The 21,803-nt window shown below is 45.6% G+C and overlaps 1 protein-coding gene across 1 annotated transcript in view; it reads right to left on the bottom strand.

The window, feature by feature from the left end:
• LOC142585886 (midasin) overlaps positions 1 to 21,803 on the bottom strand; it is a 344,435-nt gene that overhangs the window by 87,184 nt on the left and 235,448 nt on the right. The window contains exons 49-53 of the mRNA XM_075696967.1: positions 12,814 to 12,873; positions 12,513 to 12,713; positions 7,447 to 7,623; positions 3,323 to 3,542; positions 2,333 to 2,598 (exon numbers count right to left, since the gene is read on the bottom strand). Of these exons, the coding sequence (XP_075553082.1) occupies positions 2,333 to 2,598; positions 3,323 to 3,542; positions 7,447 to 7,623; positions 12,513 to 12,713; positions 12,814 to 12,873 (924 nt within the window). The remainder of the gene's footprint in view (positions 1 to 2,332; positions 2,599 to 3,322; positions 3,543 to 7,446; positions 7,624 to 12,512; positions 12,714 to 12,813; positions 12,874 to 21,803) is intronic.

The raw sequence follows: 21,803 nt of genomic DNA, 5'->3' as shown, positions 1-21,803 counted from the left end.
CATAATCGCCATATTTTTCTACGCATTTTTGTAGATAGTACTCCCATTTCTGCATCCCAATGTCGTAGAACTCCCCCGCCAACCTGTTGAGGAAACGTTTCCCCACTTTGACTTCATCATCGCTCCGGCAGCGTTAGCCACTCAAATGTTCCTTTAACTTGGGGAACAAGTGATAATAACTAGGCACAAGGTCTGGACTGTATGGTGGGTGGAGCATGACAGCCCACCTAAAGTTTGCCAAAAGTTCCTGGGTTTGACAGGAGACGTGAGGTCGGGCTGTGTTGTGAAGTAGCGTTACACTGGCTGCCAGTCGTCCTCGCCGGCAGTTCTGGATAGCTCACCTGAGTTTTCTTAGCGATGCACAATAACTGTCTTGAGTTGATTGTTGTCTCACATTCCATGAAATCGATCAGCAGTATCCTCTTACGATCCCAAAAAACACTGGCCATGACTTTGCCAGCAGAAGGAGTTTGTTTGAACTTCTTTGTGACTGGTGACTCTGGGTGACGCCACTGTATGGATTTTTGTTTCATTTCGGGAGTGAAATGAAACACCCACATTTCGTCTCTCATAACAATGGAGTCCAACAATCTTTCCTTATTTTCTTGACACTTTTGAAGAAATTTGTGAGCACAGTCAAAGCGTTCCTCCTTGTGGTCTGATGTCAATAGCTGCGGCACCCATTGAGCACAACACTTGTGATACACCAATTTTTCAGTCACAGCTCTTTCCACTGAACTGTAAGAACTCTGAGCAACAAGTTCACGGATGGTGATCATCGTGTTTTGAAGCACTTCGCATTGGACCATCTCAATAACTGCCTCCGAAACTGACGGTCTTCCACTCCATTCTTCATCGTGGACTTCCTTCCGACCGGCACTAAACTCCCTACACCACTTTCGCACATGTTGAACGGACACACATTTGTCGCCATACACCTCTGTCAACTGACGAATATCCACAGGTGGAGTCCCTTTGGCGTGCAAAAAGCGAATTACAGAATGAATCTCGCACTTGGCGGGATCAACAATGGGAACCTTCATATCGGATGGCTGCTAAGCCAAGAATGAGTGGTGCAGCGAAACGTGGCCGGGGGGGGGGGGGGGGGGGAACCGAGAGTGGAGGAACAGCCGCATGGCAGCAGTGTTGCCGGATTTCACCTCTCACCTTTCTGTGTGGCTAGAGCTTTTTGGGAACCTTATTTCTGGATCAACTCTCGTATTTTTTTATGTGCAATACTTTTCTCATTGCGTACTATGGCAAATACTCCTAACTAACGATAAATAAATACAGTCTACTTTCAATTTGACCCTGGCAGGACCGACGAAATTGACTGAATTACCCGGTGGGGTGAATTAAGCCAGATGCAGAAAAAACACCAGGACACACTACCAATTCATTTGGCAGTATTTGCCACATTCTAACATGCACCCGAATCAAAACAGCACACAGTTTATAGGTGTTTGAAGTAGAAAACTAGCATAGAAATTAGATTAAAGCTCCTGAACAAAGTATAATCTAAAGTTCACCCTATCTTTTAGCAATAAATATGGGCAAAGGTCGAATATGCGGTGCACAACGGTGGGTGGTTTCCTAAAGTCAGCTTCATTGCACAGTATATACATCGATGTTATGCGGTAAAGCATACAAACACTGCAAATGCGGTTTTGGTTTCGTGTTCAATTGCATCACACAGACAATTTACCGTCCAATTTTCCTGGAGAGAAAGAGAAAAAAGGGGGGGGGGGCACTTGTTATAATTGTGCAGATTCCATAATCAGACATCATCAGCTATGGTTATTACTATTGTTAATCCTCTTACAGCAGGCCGAAAATAGGTGTTTTTAAGAGGAGATGACATACATTCAACATATTCACAGTGCCCTAAGATCCACTGAGACAGACGCTGCCACTAAGAGGGTCATTATCGGGGCCCCCATAGGGGTCAAGCGCATGTGTCAAGTTCGACTGATCCGGCGAAAGCAAATTATAGGATCGAAATAACAAAAGTCTGGGCCATTAGAAATGTTAGGGCACCAGCTGGGACCTTCAGCCGGGATCAAATTATCCAAAAAATCTAATAAACCAGGGTCTAATTAACAGAAGTCTGCAGTACTGTGAAACACTTTGCTTCCCCATTCCTGTTACTCATTTGCTTAATGTGAGGCGGTGTTACTGTGACAATACTGTAATTTCCAGAGTTATTTGTCTGCACATTCTTCCTTCAATGCACAAGCTCAGGAAGTTACATTTGCTTATAAGCTGAGCATTTCTGCTGTACAGTTACCTCTCTCCATTTGCAACACACACACCACATTGATGAGAAGCACACCTTAGTCAAACCTGGATGCCCAGGGAACTCCACCAGAAGGTCCTGAATCCTTGTCACCAAGCGGCGCAAGGGACCCTCACATAGAGATGTCTCTTGCAGATCAGCATCATGGTAGAGGTCAAGTTGGTGGCCTGAATCGTGACCTCTTTTCATTTGTTTACCTTCCACCAGAACTTCCTGCTCCAGGGGAGCTGTGTCTAGGCCCAACTCCAACGACCAACAAGATACCAGATGGCAGCCTTGCAAGGCCACATCTAGCATTGCATCTGCATGTACAAAAGGCATCAGAATCAGAGAAAATGTACAATATGGCATGCCAGTTGGAAAGGACCAATGTAATCTCAGAGCAGAAAAATGCCAGTAATGGTATAGTTCATTGGTTTCCACAATGCAAGAACTAAAGTCACATGGAAGCGAGCCTACTCTAAATCAGAGCCAGAGAAAGTGTGCCCTAGCCGAATGCTCCACAGCTAAGGTCAAAAGCAGAAACACATCAGAACTGCTCGAACTGCAAACAAACATGGCTGACACACAAGGCACCCAACATAACAGCACAACATAACAGTCACATGACCAGAACTCTGTCAGATTGTTAGTTACACACTGTAGGGGTGCCTCTGAGAACTCTGAATAAACCAAGGAAACACTAACGTGGTATTTTGCTGGGCTAGTTGATTTACAGAGACTAGTTCAGCATGAATGTTGAGCACATGTATAACAAATGAAAATTGGAGAGGTGGAAGGGTTTCTACTGCCTTTTGAACCCTTCCCTATTCCCACAACACAAATTTCAGAAGAATCGGCAAATCAAATCTGCAGAAATCTGCAATGGGGAGGAAGTTTCAAGAAATTTATAATGATTTCTCACACAGCTGATCCCAGGTGGATGACCAAAATGTTCCTTTTCAAGAAAATAAGTTACTATAAGCGTGCACCCAAGACCCCCAATGAAACAAAACAGAAAGCTTCATACACAAATTATCACCTTACCCAGGTGAGCTCCATGCCGCTGCAAAGTGCTGCGCAGTGCCTCGTGGCGCAGCATCAAAGCACCCAGGCAGTCAGCTTTCTTTTCTGTTGTGTTGGGGTCAGCAAGCAGGCAGTAAGCTTGCCACACTTCCAGTGCTTCACTGCCACTGAAGGCAATTGCTTGTGCCACTGGCAATATTTTCTCGGTCTGTGCAGGTCCATCTTCATTGTCTTCAAACTCCTGTAGCAGGCAAGATCGCAGGCCTTGAATGCAACCAATCCTACATACCACAATACTAGAGCCACATCAGTCAGATGCAACACCAGTTTGCCATGTGAATAAAAGCTCAAGGAAGCCAAAACTAGCTGTAACACACTTCCTCAAAGCTCCAAAGCTTCCTCATTTGCTAGTGTGATTGTGACATGGGTGCATTTTATTCCCGGTGTGCAGCTTTGTGCTCACACCACTGTGAGGAGAGAGTAGTAGCGTAAGTGGACTGAGAGCTCCAAGTGAAGTGAGGCAAGGTGCAGTTCTCGGAGGCGGTGCGCATGTGGTTGACTGTAGTTGCCAGGGGAAGGACAAGGTGGCATGAGTACGGTTGTGAGAGAGGAAGGAAGACGTGGGTGGTGCACAGTGTGTTACATGTGGTGTGTACGGATGAACACCATGTAGACAGCATAGGGGAAGAGTCGCAGAGTGCAGCAATAAAGGGAGTGTTTGTGACGAACATGTCAGCCTGTTGTCATTTGTAACAAGTGGGGACTTGTCTGGGATCAACATGGAGGCAGTGGACGTGCCTGAAGAGTGGCTGCAGCATCTGCTGACGCAAACTAATGGCTTCACCATGCAATGTGAGCAAATTGCGGCAGCAGTTAGACAAAAGCTGATGGTGGCTAAGGCAGTTCTGGCAAGTTCTGTGACAGCAGCAGTAGTGGTTCATCTTTCAGGCGACGCAAGTGCGTGCACTCCGCCTGGCAACAGGTTGATCCCAGTCTACCACATCCCTGAAGTGCAATATCGACTGGACTACAGGCAGCCGCAACCAGAGCTTCCTGTGTGTGCCAGACTTATTTCGGGACATTGTTCTCGGCAGGGACTTTTTCAGTGTAACAAGCATCTCTATACATGTAGCACTAGGTGGATGGACTATTGGCACTGACTCACATTGCATTGTGCCATTCACTAAGCACGACAAGGGTCCAGCCACAGTGCTTGCAATAGAGGAAGATGAAAAGTCTTACTACTTCCACACCTTCTTCCAAGAAGTTCTTCCAGGTCCTGTCAAACGGACTAGCATTCCAACTGAAGGCAAGCATTATGCTGTAGCAACAAAACTACAATCAAGCATGAAGGAAGTGCTTGACGACTTAAGCCTCTGGTTTACTACAATTCCTGGGTGTACCGCACTCGCTCAGCACTGCATAGGCACAGGGGATAGTGTGCCTGTGAGATGGAAGCATGGTCAGTGAATGCTGAGAAGCAGAAAATCAATGAAGGCTGCGTCTATAACCTCCTAGAGCAGGGTGTTATAATGCAAAGCCGCAGTCCTTGTACTAGCGCCCAGTGCTCGTCGCGAAGAAGTCTTGACGCTACCGGCTTACTATACACAACCGACCATTGAATGCATGAACCAAAGTACCTGCCTACCCAGTGCCTCGAATGGACTGGCTCTAACATAACTTGGCCAAGCTCAGTGATTCTCAAACTCCAATCTTTCCCAAGGGCTTTTTAAGATTCCTGTTTGCAATGCCGACATTATAAAGACGGGCTTCATCTGCTATCAGGGTACATTTGAATTTGTCAGGATGCCCTTCAGGGTGGCAGGTGGCCTGGAAACTTTCCAAACCTTGATGGACGATGTGCTATAGGGAATCAATCACCACTTCACTATGGCATTTCTAGATGATGTTCCAGTCTACTCAAAGATGTTTGAGAGTCAAGTTGAGGAGGCAAGTAAAGTGCTGCAATATACTGAAGGTGTTGACCTTACGACCTGACGAGATACAGGTGTGCCATCAGTCCTTTAAGTTCTTGGGCCACATCAACTCACCTGGGCAGTGCAGACGAGATTAGGAAAAGGTGCGTGCAGTGCTAGATTACCCAAGGCCCATCATAATTAAGCAGTTTCAGGCATTCCTGGGGCTTGTTGACTATTACAGGAACTTGATCCGACACATCTCACTGACAGCAGCTGCGCTCACGGACCTTCTGAAGAAGAATGAGCCATGGCAGTGGGCAGAGAGCCAAGAGCAGGCTTTCGCTGCACTCACGCAATCCTTAGCTCAGGATACAATTGTGGGCCTTCCAGATCTAAATCGACCTTTTGTGGTTGAAATTGATGCAAGCAGTGTTGGCATTGCAGCTGTGCTACTGCAGGCTGGCCCTGATGAATTGCAGCCTGTTTCTTTCATTAGCAGGTGTCTTACAGAGGTCAAAAGCTATTATACTGTCCTGGAGTGGGAGTGCCTTGCAGTAATATGGGCAGTGGACAAGTTCAGGGCCTACCTTGAATTTACCAAGTTTGAGATTCACTGTGACCACTTGTCCTTTGAGCACTGACCAAGCTTCACCCAGGGTCAGGCGTAGGGTGCTACGACTGCAGGGCTTCAGCTGCTGAATCAAGCACAGATGGAGATTGGCAAATGTACCCATAAATTCCTTGAGCAAAGCCCTTCTTCAGTGTGAAGACCACCCAAGTGATAGTCTGCATGAGAGAGTTTGCCATTGCTGCTCCAGAACCTGAACTGAAAATTACATTTGAGGAAGTAGCGGTAGCCTTGGAAGAGAGTGCCAGACTCTTAGGTGACACAGGACGGCTCATCCAAGAACAAGCTCTTGACAGCCATCTCTCAAAACTGAAGACCGTGGCCCAAGGAACTAGGCTTCCAGGCTCGGACCCTGATTACCAAAGTCTTCTTCATGATTTGGCAGAGAAAACAGAACTGGAGCCAAGCAGACTGCTGGTTCAGCAAAGAAGTAACAAGAAGGTACCATGGCTGCCTGATCCCCTCTGACACCTGGCACTGGAGAAGGCACACTACCACTCAAGCGCAGGCCATGCCAGATTTTTCGAAACCATGAGATGTGTCTCAGCACGGCTCGTCTGGCTGGGCATTCGGGCTGACATATCAAAGTATGTGCAGTGCTGTGATGACTGTCAGCGCACAAAAGCTACAAGCCAGAAGCCTGAGGATCTCATGAGCATTCAGTGGGCCACAGCTCCCACTCAGAACAAGTTCAAACAAACAAACAAGTTTGGTGTAAAACTGAGTGCAATGGCACTAGTGCAAGGAAATGTGTTTCTATATGAAAGCTGATCACCTGTGCTGTGTCAAACAATATTATTCATATGCCTCTCTTGATTAGACTTAGTTTTGTACCTTATTTATACTCTTTTCCCCTACAATGCCGGATTTGGGTGGTGTATTTGTATAAATAAATAAATGAATAAATAAATAAATAAATAGATAAATAAATAAATAAATAAACAAATAAATAAATAAATAAATAAATAAATAAATATAGTTTCATGGATGGCCCACGGCTCTATGCTGCTCTAAAAGGGACGCGTGCACATTTACTGGGACAGATCATATTGGGTGTATTGGACTGCATGGTGGAATGAGGTCGATTGTGGAGAGGTGACAGCACGTGCCTTCGCTACTTTCATTATGCTCTTGCTGCACTGCCAACTCAAGCTCTCTCCTTTTTCATAGCTGTAGACTTTTCTTTTGATATCACAGAACACCAAAATGAAGATGAAGAACATCCCTTTCTGAGGTGTTGAAAGCATATGTAGGTGCCCTTTGTACCTACACTCTCTTTTTAGCTGTGTTAGCAAGCACATGCCCCTAATAACCCAGATGCGAACGTGGTGCCAGCAATCAAACCTTTGCAAACTGATGTATAAACCTCTGAAGACATCAATAGCATGGCTTTTCTGCAGAATTCTGAAGCTTAGTGGTTGAGCTCCACATGTAATGAAGCATGAAAATGGACAAAGAAGAAGAAAGAAATCTCACCTTCTATTTGCAGCATGGTTCCGTATAAAAGTGATGGGCTTTGTCATTCTGCTAATTTCACATTAAAATCTGACCTTATATTCATGCAGCTACAATGATTAGCCTCATTGTGTATAGCTCACCTGTGTATAGCTAGGGAAGAGAGCCTGGCGCTGCTGCTCATCCAATACCTCCTGGCTCTCCTCACCAGCATGAGTACGATACTGGAAGAGGCTATGCTCCCGCTCCTTCTTCTCCCGCTCCTCTTCTTCATTGAGCAGCCAGGATGACATCAGCTGGCCAAGCACAGGACGTGCTGCCTACAAGACAAACCATGGCCACCTCACCTGCTTCAGGACACTGGTAATGCTGTTAGACAGGTTAGTTGTTTACAGGAGTCCCGATTCATGGTACCAACGTGGTATTAAACAGGATGCAAGAAGAATATGCAGACAAGACTGGTAGTATTTGATGTCAGACTGGAAGGAGCCAAAATTATAGATTGAGAGAACACTGTGCGCATATAGAAGCAACAGCAGGGCCAGGATATCCAGCTGATCACTACTGAAGACCTCAGTATGGCCCACTTTTTGATAACACGTGTTGTTTAAATCAGATTCAAACAGATTGGTCTTCGAGGAATCTACAATCAAGAAAGAAAGTGATGGTATTCTTGGACGTATAACCTGTATTGATAATTCAAAACATTTAACAGTAAAGTTGGGGTGTGAGTTATATGCAAATTTTGCCTTGAACTGTGGCTTCACGGCATTATGTGCTACACTGTTGTGATGCCACAGTTCAAGGCAAGATTTTTGGCTATTTAAAGTTTTGTTAACTATGGGCAGTCCAACGTCGCAGGCCTAGTTCAGGCCCGCGACGGGGCAGAGAGGCTAGGCCTGTCTGTCTCGATGTGGGAGCAGCCCGCTACGTCCTAGTGTACGTTCCGATAGACCTCAATAAATTTTTCCATTCATCCATCCATCTCTTAGGGAACCCTACCCTCTCTCCACTCCTGCATGTTGAAGATATTTTCTCCCCACTTTCATGGTCGCTTATTCTACTCTTTACTGGGTGCCATTTTGCATTTACAGTCAGCGAATCGTGCACGTGCCGCCAGCAAACTTATATGTCACCCATTCCCGTGGCGTTTCCTCAGGCCACACGTTAAAGTGCTTCGCAATACGGTGATGATTCAAATAATAATTGGGAATTTTGGCTCGTTTACGTTTACTCCATCGTCTTGGCTCATGCAATAGCTGCTCCGTCCACACTGTGATCCTCTGTTGTGTGAATGCTAGCTGCGAAGTGATCCAATTCACATTACATACCACATTACTGAGAGAGAATAAAAATTTTTATTGGGTGAATGCAGCTTTGGAGAGGCGTCCTCATTCCAGAATGCCTTGAGCTCGGGCCCCGTCCTGGGCCCTCGCAATCAGCTGTTGCTGATCCTCGAGGTCGGAGCTGGCCAAGGCTCTCTCCCAAAGCTCGTTAGTGGGGTAAGGGTTCGGAGGATTTAATGGTGCCGCTCTGCAACCCCCTACTATGTGCCTGAGGGACCCGGGCTCTCCGCAGAAGCGGCATTGCGGAGATAATTGTGTAGGGTCTATGAGGTGATTTTTGGTTGGTTGGGGGAATGTATTAACCTGTAGAGCTCGGAGGAATCACTCCTGCTTTCTAGGTAGTAACTTGTGTGGGGGAGCATATGTTCTGCGGGTTAGCTTGTATTGTTGTGTGATGCCTTGGTACGAGACTAGAGGGTGCATGCGCTCGGGTTCAGATTCCTCGGCATCTAGCTCGGTGGGTCATATCTCGAGCCACGTGGTTGGCAACCTCGTTGCCAGGAATGCCTTGATGAGCTGGCGCCCAGATGATCATGACTGATCTTGTTGGCGGCTTTTGATTGATGATCCGGAGCGTAGTGGTATGAATTCTGCCGCTAGCAAAGTTGCGGCACGCCTGTTGGGAGTCAGTCACTATGACTTCAACCTCTGTTTGGGAGAGCGCGAGGGTCCAGCGTGCAAATCCAGCTTTATCAGCATCGCTGAAGAATGGGCGAACAGAGTTGCCGGCCAAAGATACGATGTGGACGAGTCGTGCATCTGCAAATTGACATGGTTTTTGCAAAAATTTAAGTGTTGTTTTATGCAGTTACTTTTGCGGATCATATGTGCTGATATTTTTTTTCTTTCAGGGCTGTTGTAATTGGGGGTGCGAGGTACATGTGGTGGCGGGTTATATGCAGAAAAATACGGTAACTGCATTTGCACTGGTTCCATTGTTATCACAAAGAAACAAATGGACTTTCAGTCAGAGGATGAATGCACAGGCAGTAATACTGTCACCTTCTATTAATTCGATCCTCAGAGAAGGTTCCTGCTGGCACCCAAGCACTTCAATGGACCAAAATTTTCGTTATTTCGATCCTAAAATTGGCCTTTGCCAGATAACTTGAACTTGATCAGTGAGCATGCACGTGCCTGACCCTCATTGTGACATTATAGAAGCATCTATCTCGGCAGAGCTCCGGGGTCAAAGAATGTGTTGAACACACGTCATTTCTCGTCAAAAACATCTGCTTACGTCTTTCCCTAGGAAGTAATAACTGTAGCTCACAATGTCTGATTACAGTATTTACCCAATTCTCACAGGTGGCTTTTTCTTTTCAAGAAATTCGGGCCGGATATTGCTTGCACAACACCAAAACTGCCTTTGCAACGTTCGTATGTTTTAAGCATTACACAAATGTATTGCATCGAAGCTACTTTAGAAACCTGCTGCTGTTGAGCAACATTTATTTAGACCATCTTTCTTGCCAAAAAATAGAGTGTGCATTATATATCTACTTTCTTTAGGAGCTTTATTGGCATTTCTACATTGTTTTTCTACTTTGGACACATATAGAGTGGGCACATGTTGAATTCAGGGGCATGTTAGACTCGGGGAAATCTCGCCAAACGAAGTAGCACTATTTTTTGGTGTTTTTTCTGTCTGACAGATAATCTGATCAATTTCACCAGTCCCGTCAAAGTCAAATTAACGGAAGTCGACCATACTTATTAGCCTAAAATGAATACATACAGTCCCACTTATAACCACATGGTTTTTAACAATATATTGGTTATAACAATGAGAAGCTGCTGCACTGTTGACTTTTGTATGTTTTCTTGAGGTGAAATAACCCGCTTACAACAATGCCCTGATGCCGCATTATCGGTTATAACGATGAAGTCTGGCTGCTAGGTGTCCAAGCCGAAAGGTACTGAAATGTGAAATCTTTGAAAGGAAAAAAAAAAAAATAAGAAAAAGAAAAAGAGAAATTTGAGCCGTTGTACGATGGGCCGCTACTCCAACAGCTGCTGCGCGCTTATTTTACAGCCCTTCCACCCCTCTGAACAAGAATGGGCTGCGCCCATAGCTCTATGCCACCCTTCCCTCCGAAACACAAATGGACCACGCCAACAGCGTCACAAGCAGATTAGGCAGATTGTTTGCATGTTGCTCGCTGGCTCCTCACTCAGGGCAGTTCTGCAAACAATTTAATCGCTCGCGTTCATCTTTGTTGGTTGCGTTGAAATCGTTCCTGGCCACACGGTTTCTCAGCCTCGTTTGACTTTCCACCGAAATGTAAGATGGCTGAACCGCCCGCTGATCATCGGCAATGCACGACGTTGCCAGTGAAAAGAAAGCGCATGGCTACAGATTTGGAAACTAAGTCCTTCTAACCGATGGTGATCGTCGCAAACGTGCTTGCGTCAGACAGCAATGATGACGACGGCAGCGATGATGCGATAGGGCAAGCTGCCTCAACGTTGTCTCACAGGAGGGCTGGCTGATCATTTTGTCCCTCCGGGGCTTCGTTTCCGTGAGGAACCTTCTGCTGCACTACTTGGAGTACCTGGATGCCATGGAGATGGATGTCGGCAAGCTTCGTGTAAAGCATGCAAGGCTGACGGACATAGGGTTTTCTCGTGCAAGCCAGTGAGAAGTACGTGGCAAGATGCTTGTGGCGATCCCGCCTCAAAGTTTTTTCTGGATTTGTCAAGCTGATAGGCTGCCATGGCAGCCTTCTTGCAATTTTTTAAGGCCCCTTTTGGGGCCACCAAAGCGATGCCTCGCAGGTGCTCGCATATCGCTTGCCACCGGTGGCCCCTCTTTTCAGTTGCTATAGCAGTGCCATTCTTTAATGCTGACAGCTGCGGCTTGTTACACGTGATCAGAGCGCCCAGGAAGCAGTTAAACGAGTGAACACAATCAGTAGCCGGATGGAGGAAGGTAGTGGGTAGGGGCACTGGCCTACCCGCCATTATAGTTTTCTCACAGCAGCTGTGCCATCCCCCTATTTTGATTTTTTCATGCAACCCAATTATAACAATGGAATTTTCATGGCACTTGAGTATTGTCATAAGTGGGTTCAACTGTATCTAAATGTTGTACAAGAACAATGCCATCATCAAGCATGACTATGCACTAGAATCAAGTGAAGTGAGCTCTCATGTGAAGAAGCAACCAAGATGCTAGTTGGTGAGTATGCTCTGTAAGAAGTATTGCTATCTGTTTGAGGCTAGTAGCGCCGCTCAGGACGAGCAAAAAAGGACAGAGATTGCTATTGCTATCTGACTGCACACTGAATATAAAGCGAACATTGCTTGTCATGGCACTATACATGTCTGTCTAACGGGTATTAAGCCTGCCTATCAGATGCGGTGCTTGGTCACTGTCTGGAGCAGATTTTGCGGATAAATTTTAAGGGATTTTAAGACTTTCAAGTGCATTACAAAGCACCTTCGAGCCCCAAAGAAACATTATGTTTGACAGCTTGAAGTTAAATGCTGTATTCAGCAAGGAGCAAACTTATTTGGTTTTCGCACACTACTACTAAACAAAGAAAAAAAGGCTTAAATAAACCCGAACCTCCGCCAACCACCAGAAAGCTACCAACATAACTGGAATGGCTTGACTTTTGGACTGCACAGACTTTGCCTATGGAGGTCCAAAGAAAACCTGCTTAGCTTAGCATAAGACAAAACTCAAATGTTTTTGTGCACCAGACAAATATTTAAGGGTTCCCAAAGTCTTTAGAGTGGAGTTCTGATGTTTAAGGGTATCAAGAGTTGCTACGAATCGTGGTAATAAAAGAGTGGCTCATAATGAATTCATCATGTCTACCCTGCCTCATCTCACCATGTCCAAAAGCACAACCTACCTTCAGCCAGTCGACTGCCCTACTATGGTCCTGCTTCTGGCCAGAGACAAGCTCCTGCAGTGCAGATCGAAGCAAGAGGAACTGGTGGCGCCTGTTAGTAATAAGAGTCATCAGCTGTGGACTTGAGAGCAGTGCAGACAAGTGGTGAGGCAGCAGGGCAGATGGAAAGGCCAATGACTGCTCCAGCAGGTGCAAGCCTTCCTGCACAGCACACCATAGACATCATGTATGCTGCTGCTAGACAAACCACTGAAATGCCACAGCAAAGGCCTGAAAGAGCTTGTGCAGCCCTGATACCCACACTCGAAACGTTGCACTTGGACGTTGCCAACACAGCAAGCATTCGAATGCCATGCGCCAGCTGTGAGGAAGAAAAAAAGGAAGAAATAACAAAACGGTTAGAAATACCATGGGAGTGATCCCAGAGCTCTACCATAATCACATAACACAAAATAAAGATGTTTGCATCTTGCAAAATGAAATTAAAAAGAGGGCTTTCCATTTGGGAACAAATCTAGCTGGTTAACAATGAGAGCAAAACAGCAGCACTTAATAACTGCAAATGCTCATGCTATTAAAATATTGTCATGGATGCCAAGCTATAGTGAAAGTGACAAGGCACAGCCATTCATAGTGACTGCGCTGAAGGCTTGTGTAGCATAGATAACTTATAGTGTAAGTCGCTGAAGTTGCACATATCCACACTATAAGCGGCACTGCACTATAACCAAAACATTTTTCAATGCTGCACATGTGCAAAACATGTAGGCCAAGCAGCCGCACTTATCTGTGAATCAAACCATGCAATCGAGATGTTTGCATCCATTTTAATTTATGAACGTTGGAAGGTTGATATCCAAGAACCTGCGGTCCTCGCTTGAAGCAGATAAAGCAAAACAGAAAAAAAAAGAAAAGAAAAAAGTACCACACAGCGGAAAGTAAGTCGCTGACTAAATTTTCAGACCCACTCGTTTAATCGAAATTTTCCGCAGTTCTGACACCTACTCCACAGAACTAATATATAGCAGTGACTGAAATTTAGAATGCTGTACAGTGTTTTGTTCAATTTTTCGAACAGATCCTCGTGCTGTGATCTGTAGTATCAAACACACGGCGACCACAACTAAGTTGCTGCCGTTCGAGTGTTGCCTGTGCCATCTGTGCCCTCACTTTCATTCTCGAAACTTTGGTTGCAACTTTGGTTGGCTCTTCCCAACGATGCGGGCTGTAGCCAGTGGCAGTGTAGAGTGGCATGCCATTGCGGGAAGCTCACCCTTGATACGTTTGTACCCGTGCAAGATTGGGCATGCGATCACGCGCACAGGCTGAACTTTTGCAACTTTCGACCCTTCCAATAAAATTACAGCTAATTTTCCCTGATAGAGGCACAAATTCCCCGAGTTTTCCCTGAGTTTTTCTAGATTACTCAAAATCCCTGAGAGTTCCCGGTTTTCCCGGTTGGTAGACACCCTGATCCGGATCAGCATCAACTAACTCACCTTCTTCCAGGACAATACAGATTTTCCCTAGGAAATTGATGGCACCTTTCACTGAGCAGAGGGAGGACCTGAATGCGTATTTGCATCGGTCTGAAAGGCAGCAGCTGGGCAAGGCTGGGAGAGGAGCGAGTGGGCTAATGCTTTAAGCCTGTGTTTAGTGGGCGAGGCTGCGAGTCTCTTCGGGCGTATGCCAGCAGAAGAGTCACTAGACTATGACAAGGGGGAAAAAACTTTATTGCAGAGACTCAGGTTGACTGCAGAAGGGTTCTGGGAGAAGTTTAGGTCATGTAAGCCTGAAGATTCAGAAAAAGGCAAGCAGTGTGCGTGTCGTCTAACGAATTATTTTGAGACGTGGATAGAGCTGTCCGAGACAGACAAAACGTATGAAGGGGTTCGCGACAAAGTCATGGGTGAACAATTTCTTGCCAGGTGTAGCAGCAGTTTGCAATATTCCTTAAACAGAGAAAACTGTAAACTGTGGAGCAAATGGCAGAACAAACAGACCAGTTCATAGAGGCACAAGGATTGAGATGTATCCGGTTAGGTCACTTAGCGGTGAACTGCTGAGTGAGAGGTAATCGTCACGAAGCAGTGGTAGTGTGCCAGTTGTGCCAAAAAAAAAAAAAAAAAAGGTCACAGAGCAGACGAATGCAGGACTAGATCCATGGGTAAGACGGCATGTATAACGAGGTCAAGAGAGGATGGACAGAGAGAGCAGTACGGGCCTGAAGTGGAAGGCGAGGGACAAGGATGCAAAGCTAGTCTTGAGAGACACAGGAACCAATATCATTTTAGTAAGGAGGAGTCTAGTGCCACCAGAAAGCATGACCAGGTATTTTAAACCAGTAATCTTGGTAGATAAGTCCGTTAACTATCTTCCAGAGGCACAGATTCAAATATCGACACCGTTTTTTACAGGGCTGGTTACAGCTAGATGTGTGGAGGACTCCCTTTATGATTTGATTGTGGGAAATGTACTTGGGGTGAGGAAGGCAGATGACCTAGACCCAAATTGAAAGAGGACAGGGAAGGACGTGGAAGAGAAAGAACACTCGGAAGCGCCAAAAGAGGGGATGCGAGAGACAGACGTAGCAGCTGCAGTACAAACACGAGCAAGCAGTAGTGCCAAACCTCTGACAGCATTGCAGGTTACAGCCATTAATGGATAAAATATAACCACAGCAGAATTTTAAAAAATACAGGAAGAGGATGAGTCAATACGAAAGTGTGAACTAGAGATAGGGGAACTGGTGCAAAGGAAAATGAGTGGGACAGTAGTGGAGTTTATAAAGAAGAACAACCTATTGTACCAGAAGTGTGTGTTTAGTTCATGTAGGGAAGCACTACAGTTGATGGTCCCGAAGGAGCTGAGGGATACAGTACTGAAGATAGGGCGCGATAGCATAATGGCAGGTCACCAAGGAATAAATCACAGGTTAGAAAGGATCACGGAAGAGTTCTTTTGGATAGGGGTGCAGAGTGATGTGAAACGGTATGTGAAATCATGGGACGTATGCCAAAAAACGATGGCTAAAGGACGTGTTGGAAAGGCGCCTCTAAGAAAGTTGCCCATTGTTGAGCTGCCATTTCACAGAGTAGTGATTGATATTGTAGGGCCTATTAGTCCCCTGTCCAGAAAAGGAAATAGGTATGTGCTCATGCTAGTGGACGTAGCTACCAGGTACCCTGATGCTGTAGCGCTGAAAACGGTAGATACCATTCAGGTGGCCGAAGCATTGTTGGAGATATTCGCCCGGTATGGTGTGCCCAGGGAAGTTTTGAGTGACAGAGGCTCGAATTTCACATCGGAGGTTATGAAGGAGGTAAATAGACTGTTGTCCACAGATCCAAAGCTAACCATTCCATACCACCTGATGGCGAATGGTTTGGTAGAGAGGTTTAACGGAATGTTGAAGGTAATGATAAGGAGGATGTGTCAGGAAACACCAAAAGACTGGGATAGGTATCTGCCAGCACATTTGGGACAAAAATTGGCAATGGGACAAGTTGAGCCCCAGGAGGCTACCCTAGACAAAATAGAAGCAGTGGGCAGGCATTAGACAAAGAAACAAGCACAATCGTTTTTGGGACTTACAGGATTTTATAGAGAATTTATCCCACAGTATGCTGACGTAGCTGGACCATTGATAGAGTTGACAAAAAAGGGAGCAAACAACTTAGTGGAGTGGGGTACAACAAAGAGCCTTTGAAGTGCTAAAGAAAAGCTTAGCACATCTGCTAGTGGTGTTAGCACTAGACATACGGGAGGAGTTTGTGCTACGCAATGATGCCTCCATAACGCCTTAGGAGCAGTACTCCTGCAAGAGAAAGACAAGAGATTCCATCCGGCACTTTTTTGCTAGCAGGCGACTTAACAATGCAGAACGGAATTACTCAACCATAGAGAAGGAATGTCTTGCCCTTGCATGGGCAATAAAGAAATTCCACATCTATTTATTTGGCAAACAATTTAGGTGCAAACAGACCACCAGCTCCTGGAGTTTTTGAGCAAAACTAAGCTAACAAATGGCAGAATAATGAGATAGAGCCTCACCTTGCAAGAATACTGCTTCCATATAGAGTACACTAAAGGACAACAGAATCTGGGGGCGGATTTCATGAGTAGGGCGATGCAGTGATGAAGTATCAAGAGGTTAACGCGGATGGAGCAAGTGCACACAAGTCAAGTGGTGGGGAACAATGAACTCGCAAACGTTCTGAACAGTGCATGTGGTGAAATGTGCATGACAGTGTGGTGACGTGCTGTGAGCCACGACGACTTAAGAAAAAGCACCCAAGGGAGAGTCAAATTCGCCACCAAGAAGACCAATAGAAGGTAGTTTTTAGAAAAAAGAAAACTAAAAAGGGGACCCATGTCATATGTAAGAGGCATGCAGTGCAGAAAGGAAGAAGGGGACGATGTGCATGTATCGGTCCGAATGGCACGAGCCCTCGAGGCGCATGACCTGAGCTGTGATGGAGGGAAAAGCGGTGCAGAGCTGGGATTATCGACATGGCACTGGGCCAACAAGGTTGTAGTGTCAGCATCGCACTGGCGATAGGAGCCATGGAGGTTCGGTCAAGTCCGTGATGCTGGTGGTGCAGGGTGTGGCCGTTGACCTCGGCGACGTTCGAGCGAGGTTTTTTGGACTTGTTACAGCCTCTCACGGCAGTGCTGGGCACTCCAGCAAGGATCACCCTTCAGAGGCAGGCCAGCACATACGATAGTCCCTGGGGTGTCTCGTCGGCACTCGAAGTAGCGGCGGAACCCGGAGTGAGGCTGAACCGGTGAGGCTGGGGTGCTATGTCGCTGATGGAGTTCAGGACACCGGCATCAGAGACGAATGAGTTGAGGTCGACGGCCACACCCTGGACCACCAGCGTCACGGACTTGACCAAACACTACAACCTTCTACAACTTACGCTACAACCTTTTTGGCCCAGAGCCACGTCGATAATTCCAGCTTGGCACCGCTACTCCCTCGATCACAGCTCGTGTCACGCGCCTCAAAGGCTTGTGCCGTTTGGACCAATTCGTCCACATCGTCCTGTTCTTTCTTTCTGCCTCTTTCTTTCCTCTTATATATGACAGCTAGTAAAATGAACAACGAATAAAATATACTTGAAAAGGATGGCAAACCCCATTCAGAATCGAGTCAAACAATTTCAAATACCAATGAAAAGGAGATGCATACAGAAACAAATATTTTCGAATATGAGCTATTTCTATCAATGGATAGCAAGCTCATTGGTATGAGGCCTCAACTTTGTCACAACTAAGATTCTTTCTCTGCAGCTGGAAAGTCAACCTCAACTGTCCTGACATACTCTCAGCCCGTACACAACACCTTAGTGTTGGGTTGCACTGCTTTAACATTTATTTTGCTTAGGATGAGGGACACATGCATCTCGGCATCAGCCAACACTTCGTTTTTTGAGTTCAAGCTTTTCCAAAGAGGAGGTGGTACGCTTCCTTTCCCGTTAATTCCTCAATCAACAGATCCTTTCTGTTCTCGTCCTCCTTCCACCACACCTTCGCCCCATGGACCATTTGAAGCATCCTCTTGGTCAGTTGTACAGTCAATGTTCAACTTTTCAGGCACACTAAGGGCAGCGAAAACGTCCGAAAAATAGGGCAGTTCGAAAAAATGAATGCATGTCTAACTGCCCTTAAGGGCTCAAATTGCTACAGGCATGTCCGAAAAAGCTCTGGAGGCCTGCCAGTAAACTTATTACGCATATCGGTGCTCATAATGCACGCATGTATAATTAAGGAATGCATACTGTGTCCCGTGACAATTGCTCCTTCTCATGCTAAAGCTTCACCGCAATGATTTGCATATGCTTCACTGCATAACATTACTACACTGAGGCGAAGCTGTCTTTTGAGACCCGGCATTATGCAAGGCATTGTGCTTTCCGAGTTTTGAAGCCAATCTGAAGGATTCCCACGGCGGAGTCGGTGCTATTGCTGACAGCGGCAAGTTCTTCCAATGAAAAACACGGCACCACATGGCAAGAAGCTTAACAGCAAACGTAGAAGCAGCTAGGCCTGGCGTTGCCATGGTGGTGGCTACAGCTGCAAACGGATCTGCGTGCTACAGCACGGGTTCGAGGCGGCGATATAATCAAAATTCCAGCGGTGGTGCTTTTGTCTAATGCCATTTCGGACCTGCGGTCACGGAAAAAAAGTCTGGAAAATCGGATGGCGAAGGGTTCGTATGTCCGAAATTTCAGACTATCTGATACATTGACTCAATGGGGTACGTTGTGGTGCCGTGAAACCGTCCAAATTATCGGGCATTCAGAAAGTCAGTCGCTGACTGTACACTGGCAACTTCTCTAGCTGACAACAGGGCGTCAAAGACCATTTATTACGATTCCTGTCTGTTACTCGAACCAGCATTACCGCGAGTTTCGACCCTTTCAATAAAATTACAGCTAATTTTTCCTGATAGAGGCACAAATTCCCCTAGTTTCCCCCAGTTTTTCTAGACAATTCAAACTCTCTGAGAATTTCCAGTTTGCTCGGTCTTGCCAGTTGGTAGACACCCGGTTGGTAGACACCCTGTTTGCATCTCCTCCTCCTCGTTTGCATTGCCCTCATTGCTCTCCCTTCCCATCGGCCAGCGTACCTCATTAAGAAGCACACTCACTACCGTGCTTGCGTGCAAGATTTTCCAATAAAAGCCACATCATAAGCATTATTTGCCATTGCACGACTGCACTATTGACCCTTTTTATGGCATTCCCATGAGCACTGCCATGTTTGATCACGTGGCGACGTGTGATCACGTGGCCACGTGATCACACGTCGTTGCCATCACACGTCGTCGATCAACGTCGATGCCTCCGTTGACTCCGTGCTTACAGAGGGTGTGTAAGGCACCGGTGCGGCTGGGAGGTATTGTAGACAATGAATGGGTGGACAATAGAACGCTCTGACCACAGCGTCGAAGAGCACGCAAAAGCACTTTCGGAGCTGATTGAGCTATGTCTGAATGGTGCGAGCAGCGTATATGGCACATGAAAAACTAAAAGCAGAGCTAAATACATATTCCAAGCTATCCAAACTTTCCGCTTCTGAATTGAATCAGGATTAGTTTGTTTTGTTTTTCATTCTTTATTTGGCAAAATTTTGAAGCAGCGGCTTGTCACATTCCTGACTCAATAAATTTCCTTGGCGCGGTCACTATCTGATTATTTTCTGCCTAATCGCTGGCAGGTGTGCTTAGTTGATAGATTTGCTCTTGCTACGCGCAAGACTTGAAATGTAGCTATTTTGTATATTGCAATACCTTGTAATAAAGATGAATTATCGCTGGTAACTCGCTTACTCTTATCCCGGCCACGGCGGCCGGATTTCGATGGGGGCGAAATGCGAAAACACTTGTGTACTTATATTTAGGTGCACGTTAAAGAACCCCAGGTGGTCAAAATTTCTGGAGTCTTCCACTACGGCGTGCCTCATAATCAGAAAGTGCTTTTGGCACGTAAAACCCTATAATTTTTAATTGCTTACTCTTGTGGACCGTCACAAAACATTCAGCTTTGACTATTTGGGTGCTATCGGGGCAGTGAATCATTTATGATGCACTGCTGGCGCTTCCGCTGAGGCGATACGAGGCACGCCACCGAAAGCGCCATCTCATTTCTTTAGAATGAACTGCTCCACAAAAAGCGTCAATAAGCAGTATGTGCACATATGGAGTTCTATGGGAGGGTAAATGGGAGTCGGAAAAGGCAGTGTTATAGCTGGTTCTGCACTATAAGCAGTTACGTTATAAGTGGTCTAAGCTGTATTATAAGTTGTATATATTCATAACATCAGCCCTCTGTCACTTTAAAGCATTTAATTGAGCGCTACTTCGCTGCCTACAGTTCTGGTCACTTACAATAAGCTATCTTTGCCAGTCCTCAATTTCCCTGTATCTTATCACAGTGCTTCTATATTACCGTTACTCAAGTAGCTGAACAGAACTGCCCTCTCCAACATACTGACTGCATACTTAGCACACATTATTAGACAGTTATTGTATAGCGTATACAACTATAGCGTACACTATACACTATAGTACAGCGTACACTAAGCAGCACATGTTTATTACAGTTTTAGTTGGCATGCAAGATGTTCCGATTTCAGAGGCCACATTCGGTAGTCACGGTTATCTCCTGACTTCACCAATATGTGGCAGTGACATTTCAAATGTTTCTCTTGTTAGGCTTTGACTTGTTCGAAAAAAGAAGCGATCTTGAAAACTCCCCAAGGTTATCCCTAATACTCTGTCGTCGAAGTAGCCTGAGACTAAGTGAAAGTCATTTACACAGACATTTGCCGCGAACACATTGAATTTTACAAAAGCAACGCCAAATCCAATTCGAAGCGGGCAGCCAGGACCACTGCCATGTCTTACGAAAACTATGTAAACGACACAAAGATGGCAAAGCTAAATCTGAGAAAAAGCGTGCGTACGCTATACATTATTTATTTAAAATACCTTACAGGCCCATTTAAGGGCATTGGGTAAGGGGGGACACAAAGTAAGTGTTTCAACAGCAGTAAATAATATAAACATCAATACAGGCTTTCACAAGATAAGTAAAGCAGTACAGGAGTAGAGAATATAAATATCTATACATGCATTCACAAGATAAGTAAAGCGAAGTTCAATAAATGTTTGTCTAGGCTAAGTTTTAGAGTGCGTAAACACAGTAATATACTCATGCTCACAAAAATATAAAAATACAAGTGTGAAAAACAGCGAAGGAAAGCAGGTCAATAACATCCTTATACAATGTTTCTACAGGAAATTCAGCAATTCTTCGCGAAAAGCGTCACGATCTGTTATGCTCGCAATGTTATCAGGAAGGCTGTTCCATACGGTTATGACACGTGGCAGTGCTGATGCGTTAAATGACAGTGTATTACCGAATATGCGCATGAAACTATGGCTATTGTTAAGGCGACGTGACGTGCGCGCTGGTACTTCAAGCGGCAACACATGAGCTCGATTACCATGGACGTATCTATGGAAAAGGCAAAGAAGACTTATCGTGCGACGAGTTTCAAGTGGCTGGAGCGAAATATCTGCTTTGATCTTGGTCACGCTGCAAGTTCTGTCGTAGTTACTTGTGATGAAGCGCGATGCCCTGTTCTGAATTTTTTCTAGCATATCAACTAAATAATTTAGATGTGGTGACCATACTGATGATGCAAATTCTAACTGTGGGCGAACAAAAGTCTGATATGCTAATTTACGAACTGTAGCAGGGGATTTACGCAAATTCCGTC

This window comes from Dermacentor variabilis, chromosome 6, assembly GCF_050947875.1.
Source record: "Dermacentor variabilis isolate Ectoservices chromosome 6, ASM5094787v1, whole genome shotgun sequence".
Taxonomy (NCBI): Eukaryota; Metazoa; Arthropoda; class Arachnida; order Ixodida; family Ixodidae; genus Dermacentor; species Dermacentor variabilis.
The sequence above is the reverse complement of the archived record's forward strand: the minus strand, read 5'-3'. Positions and strand labels throughout refer to the sequence as shown.